Raw genomic sequence first — 6,818 nt, 5'->3', positions numbered from 1 at the left:
TTAGAACGTGGAAAGGGACAGCACTGGGTTTTAAATTGGAAGGAAAAGTGGTTGAACTGATGTTTGAAACAATGCCCGAGAGGTGCACGGAAACATGACAAGGCAAGAAATATATTATTTAATCGGAATTCATTATTGAGATGAGTTATTTTCAATAAGCCAGAGGCTTAATTGGCCAAAACGTGGTGAGACGACAACAACTATGGATAGCAGTAATTGCTGAGAATGCAGTTGGCAGATTTCGGACTTCATATCCAGTCACGGTTACCACCTGACAAAGGCCAGAGGAATAGTTCGCCAAAACGTCGTGAAAACAACAACTAAAAAAGATGAGGATAATAGTCCACCATAAATAAATTAATAAAAGGCAAGAAATGTTTTCTATTTGTCGGAAGTGGATTACATGAGTAAGGTAGCCATGAGTGGTAAAATGTGGCACGAAAATCAAAGGCCAATAAAGAAGGTGAGTGAAAGCATAGGCAAGCCACAGATGAGGCATAGAATAGAAATATCTCTACTTTGCTGATTGTGTGACTTAAGTGGATTATGTAAGAGTGATCGTAGAGATCAGGTGGATTAGAAATTTAGTGATGATAAGGGGTGCATATATGGTGCAATTTCATGCAAGTATCAAAAAAGATATTATATTTTACCTACAATTTGTTATTAAAGCTATTTCGGTCAAAGAAATAACAAGAATTACTGTCTTATTTCATATAAAAACGACTAAAAAGTGAATTTATAAGAACGTTGATAAAGTCTAGCAGAAAATGCTTAGTTTGTGGAGAGGGTAGTTGGAAGCAACTCCATTTCTTGTAAGATTGTAAGCATTTGGGCATACAACAAGCAGTACAGTGGAATTACAGGTAGGTTGAGAGATGATAACCAGGAGTATAAGGCAATCGAGATGGAAGAGTACTCAGATGTGGTGAAAGTATATTTGCATGGCAAGGCTATTGAGATTGTTCAGATATTTTGTTACCGTGGTGATGCAGGAAGAGGCACAAGGAGGCACTGGTGTTGATGTGATTGTCAGAGTTAACAGTGGATGGAATAAGTTCAGAGAACTTTTACCATTACTAACCAGCAGAGCGTTACCACTGTTGACCTAGGAAAGAGTATCATATGTGTATACATTGTGATCATGTATGGACATGAAACTTGGCCAGTCAGGGTTGAGGACATGCGTTGCATGGAAAGAAATGATGCAGTGGATGTGTAATGTGAATCTTAAACACAGGTTTAGATGATGACCTCATTGGGAGATTAAATCTGAAGAGTATAAGGAGATGTGCCACAGACCAGAAGACTTTGTTGGTTTGGTCACATGGAAAGGATGAATAAGAGGGCTTGGGTTAGTAGATGTAGAACAGTTTAAGTAGCATGGGTCAGATAAAGGACAAGGAAAAACGTAAGGAAAAGATAAAGATGGATTTAAGCAAAAGAAGGATAACTAAAGACCTGGTCAGAGATAGATAAGTTTGAAAGTCAATTTTGTAAAAGGTGTCCAATGCATGCTAGTATGCAAAACTATGTTTCTATTATATATTGTGTGAGATTGCACATATTTGTTTGATTCACACAAATTGAAATGGCATTAATTGAAGTAAGATATTCCCAAAGAAACAAACAAAATAAAATAAATATATATTACTTAATTGGAATTCATTGAGATAAGTATTATTAATTTATTATGGACTTTCTTAGTTGACAACAACTAAGATGAGGATAATAGTCTGCAATAAATAAAGTAATAAAATAAAGTAATAAAATAAAGTAATAAAATAAATTAATAAAATAAATTAATAAAATAAATTATAAAATAAATTAATAAAATAAATTAATAAATAAAGTAATAAAATAAAGTAATAAATAAAGTAATAAAATAAAGTAATAAAATAAATTAATAAAATAAAGTAATAAAATAAAGTAATAAAATAAAGTAATAAAATAAAGTAATAAAATAAAGTAATAAAATAAGTAATAAAATAAAGTAATAAAATAAAGTAATAAAATAAATTAATAAAATAAATTAATAAAATAAATTAATAAAATAAATTAATAAAATAAATTAATAAAATAAATTAATAAAATAAATTAATAAAATAAAGTAATAAAATAAAGTAATAAAATAAAGTAATAAAATAAAGTAATAAAATAAAGTAATAAAATAAAGTAATAAAATAAAGTAATAAAATAAAGTAATAAAATAAAGTAATAAAATAAAGTAATAAAATAAAGTAATAAAATAAAGTAATAAATAAAGTAATAAAATAAAGTAATAAAATAAAGTAATAAAATAAAGTAATAAAATAAAGTAATAAAATAAATTATAAAATAAATTAATAAAATAAATAAAATAAAGTAATAAAATAAATAATAAAATAAAGTAATAAAATAAAGTAATAAAATAAAGTAATAAAATAAAGTAATAAAATAAAGTAATAAAATAAAGTAATAAAATAAAGTAATAAAATAAAGTAATAAAATAAAGTAATAAAATAAAGTAATAAAATAAAGTAATAAAATAAAGTAATAAAATAAAGTAATAAAATAAAGTAATAAAATAAAGTAATAAATAAATTAATAAAATAAATTAATAAAATAAATTAATAAAATAAAGTAATAAAATAAAGTAATAAAATAAAGTAATAAAATAAAGTAATAAAATAAAGTAATAAAATAAAGTAATAAAATAAATTAATAAAATAAATTAATAAAATAAATTAATAAAATAAAGTAATAAAATAAATTAATAAAATAAATTAATAAAATAAATTAATAAAATAAATTAATAAAATAAATTAATAAAATAAATTAAAAAGTAAATACATTCTATGAATTATTGATTAGAAGGAAAATTGTCATAAAAAGAGGAAGACGTTTAGATGATTTAAAGAAAAAACTAAAAAACAAAACAAAAAACTATAATTGTTAATTGTTGTTAATCTCCCATAAGAAACCAACAAGTGAAATTTATGTTAAACGGTTGACCTATTAGCAAAAGAAAATTCAGTAAAGCGAAATCAATAGTGCAAGAAAAGTAGGAGTTTGTCAATTCAATTATAATGGTCATGCCGTTCACATGGATGCAGTTGGCAAGAAGAAATATTTCATCATTGATTGCATAAACGATTTATGCACGACAAAGAATCAATAACATTTATAGAAAATGAATATACAGATTTGTTTTTGAAACTAAATAGATAAAGGTGAAATTAAGCAAATAAAGAAAAATACAAGTGTGTCGGCTCTATTATTAATTGCAGCAAATATATTTTCCATTTAGGTCTCAGAGGATGGTATAATAATGAATGCCTTTAACAAGAAAAGGTAATACCTGGGAGAATGACAATAGATATTATACTGCCCCACCCCAATGAATTGAGCATTAAAAAAATATACAGTAGAACCTCGGGATACAATGGCCCTAGGATATTTTTTTTGGGGGGGGGGGGGGGGGGTGATGGTGATAAATACAATGTTCTTCTACCCCCTGGTTACGGTATTCCCCCCCTTATGGTGTTAATCATGTTATTTGATTATATGCATGTGTATTATTTATTGTACTGCATTTTTTTTTACTAATTTTTAATGCCGTATCCCGGGGTTCTACTGTACATTAGTCTAAAATATCACAGTAAACTAAATTGAGCATTAAAAAAGTCATATAATAGTAAATTGAACCAATGAATGAGATATTTTTTCTTGGTGAATTTCTTGTCCTTTAAAGTTCAACAAATCAAATTCATAATAACTTTAGTACTTAATCTAAAAAGCATCTACTAAAAACATTACTTAAGGTTGGTGAATCATATAATGAAAGTGATTGAGAGAATAATTCAGTAGCAAATAAGTCAGATAAGCATAGTTTTTGGATTTATGCATAAACAAAATACCACTGGTTAATTATTTATTATGAAACAAATGCAAGTCCCTTGGTAAGAAGAAAAACCTGTATTTTTCTTCTATGTATTTGCGGAAAGCTTTTAACAGAGTGGCATCGTCTGGTAGGTCTTGTGTAAACCAGAGTTCAAATAAACGGTTGGTAATGGTTGTTCGAACAATGTACAGAAATGCTCAAAGTCGTGTCAGAATTAACAGTACATTTAGTGAAGATTAAAATGTTAAAATTGGAGCACATGAGGGTTCTGTAAAGAGTCTGCTATTTCTCATTTGTCTCTTAGAGGCATTGTTCAGGAGTTCAGGATGAGTTGTCCAGAAGAGATGCTGCATGCTGATGACTGAATATGGACAGTATAAGGAGATACATACAGAGCAAGAAACTTTGATGCTATGGCCACATTGAAAGAATGCATGAAAGTTCCTGGATTAGTAGATGCAGAACATGAAAATATGGGCAGAAGTGATAAAGATGAATTTAAAAGAAAGAGGGATAACTAAAGACCTGACCAGAGATAGGTTACTTCAACACATTCCAGCATGTAAAATTAACATTAAAACGACGATTTAATAATTGAAATTTAATTTGGACAGTTATGTATTCAGCTGATTTTCTGTTGATATGAATTTTTTGCATGAGGAATATCACAGTAAATCTTGAGTAAAAAAAACGAGCATAATCTGTTGGAATGAAATTCCAGTATTCAACACAACTTTACCGTGCTTTGCTTGTTTAATGCAGCAAAGAGACATGGTTACATTGCTCGTAAAAACACACAATTTACTGCATAGCTCAAGGATGACTTCCTTGTATAATTTCGACTTTCACAACTTGTTAGCCAAGTGTTATCTGTCCGATACAGATTTGTATCCTGTGCAAGTCACATCCTTCACTTTTTATTCCCAACCTCACAAGCTAAATAAATCGCTTGTTAGTGATATTGTTGGTACAAACATTAGCATCGACAAAGAAGTCCGATAAATTATATCACAATGTGAAATGTTAATAGTACTCCTGATCTGAGATGGAACAAGTACATCAAATCTGTTGCCAAGGCCGCTGGAAAAATGATGGGATCATTCTAGCGCTCCGGTAGATATCTTATTGCTGATACAATTCTCTACCTGCATAAGAGCCAAGTACATCCTAGGATGGAGTATTGTTGCCACATCTGGGTAGGAGCTGCTAGAAGCAGCTTATCCTGCCATTACAGTGTTCAAAATAGACTTTGTAGCTTAGTGGGAGATGCCCTTTTCTCTTTCCTGCAACTTCTTTCCCACAGAAGAGACGTCGCGAGCCTGTCTTTGCTTTATCGTTATTTTCATGACAAGTGCTTGTCTGAGCTCCAATCTATGCCCCCCCCTTGTCTAACTTTCATGAAAAAAACACTAGTCTAACTGAAACCACTATCAATAATTTCTACCACTGTTTGTGCCTAAACCTAAATGTAGATTCCATGAGCAAGGCTTCTTTCTTAGAACTGCACGCCTGTTTCCATTTTCCTGCTTCCCAACTGACTACAATATGGTTGTCTTCAAGTCCAACAAGTTCTTGTATGAGCCATCCCCTTAAGTAATCCAATTTAGCACCTAATTCCCACAACTTACGATTAGTACAACATTTACCCATGTAACTCGTTAACCTTTATCGAGTGGCCTCTGGGCCTAGATAAGTGGTGACTCCTTTGTAAAAACAGTTTTAAAATGTAGAGAAACTTACCTGTTTTCATTCGTATAATCATAGCGTGGTGTTGGATCAGGATCATGATCATTCACATCATAACTAGCTTGACCATCCTACAAAACAAAAGAAAATGAATGATCCTTTCTTTTCAAAATATTCACTTAATATAAAATTGTGCCATCTATATATATATATAAGCGAAAATGTTTGTGTGTGTGTGTATGTGTGTGTGTGTGTGCGCGCGCATGCATTTTTGTGTATGTCCGCAAAAGTTGGGTTTTTTTTTTTTTTTCTCTCTGCCTTCTCGCGGGGGTCGCTCCTTAAAACTTTTTATATCACATCTAAATGATAATATCTACAAGATAACAAGGGGGGTGAGTGTGTATTTAATTTGTCAGACTTTGAAGAGCTAAATATTCAACATTTTTCGATCGCCACGTCTGGATTCGGCTTTTTCATATAATAAAACCAAAAACTGCCCCGCAGTAAACAAAATACTGCCCAACTGTCAACGTTAACCTCATTAATTCGTCAAGTATGGGCATCTGCCAATTCTTAATCTATAAATATAAAAGCAAAAATGTATGTATGTATGTATGTATGTATGTATGTATGTATGTATGTATGTATGTGAGTTCGCTTTTTCTGTGCGTCTACAAAAGGCTTTTTTCAGAGAAGCGGTCGCTCGCTTCACAGCTTTCTAAAACTTTTTATATCATATATAAATCGTAATATCTCAGTTAACAACAAAGCTCGCGTGTCTATTTAATTTGCTCGATTTTGGGAAGATAAATATTCAACATTTGTCGCTCGCCGCATGTGGGTTAGTCTTTTTCCTATGACATCTTGGGGGGAAAAAAAAAGCGTTCAGCAGTAAATGAAATCCCGCAGTCAAACTTGACCTCATTAACTCATTAAAACGGTCACCTGCTAAATCCAAGTAATTAAATAAGTTCAAACGTGATTCTGTTAGCATGTCGCGGTGGGGCAATGGTTAACGTCGCACATTTTTTTATTTTTTCACACTTTAATTTACAACTCAAGGGTTCGGGTTCGATCCCCATACTTTTTTTTTAACCCCCCCCCCCCCCAGAGTTTCCACACACACACACACACCTCCAAACACCCACTTTTCACACTTATTTTCCAACCCGCCTCAAGGCTTCGGGTTCAATCCTTCCTACTTACCTACCAAATTTTTTTCTACCCCCCCCCCCCGACACAAACACCC

At 31.1% G+C, this 6,818-nt stretch overlaps 1 protein-coding gene across 1 annotated transcript in view; it reads right to left on the bottom strand.

Annotated features, from left to right (window-relative positions):
- Positions 1–6,818, bottom strand: part of LOC145259623 (furin-like protease kpc-1) — a 473,157-nt gene that overhangs the window by 200,166 nt on the left and 266,173 nt on the right. Inside the window, exon 5 of the mRNA XM_080117279.1 lies at positions 5,624–5,700. Within this exon, the coding sequence (XP_079973405.1) occupies positions 5,624–5,700 (77 nt within the window). The remainder of the gene's footprint in view (positions 1–5,623; positions 5,701–6,818) is intronic.

This window comes from Euprymna scolopes, chromosome 35 (assembly GCF_053919585.1).
Source record: "Euprymna scolopes isolate OS-2025 chromosome 35, ASM5391958v1, whole genome shotgun sequence".
Classification (NCBI taxonomy): Eukaryota; Metazoa; Mollusca; class Cephalopoda; order Sepiida; family Sepiolidae; genus Euprymna; species Euprymna scolopes.
Note: the sequence above shows the minus strand (reverse complement) of the source record. Positions and strands in the feature narration are given on the sequence as shown.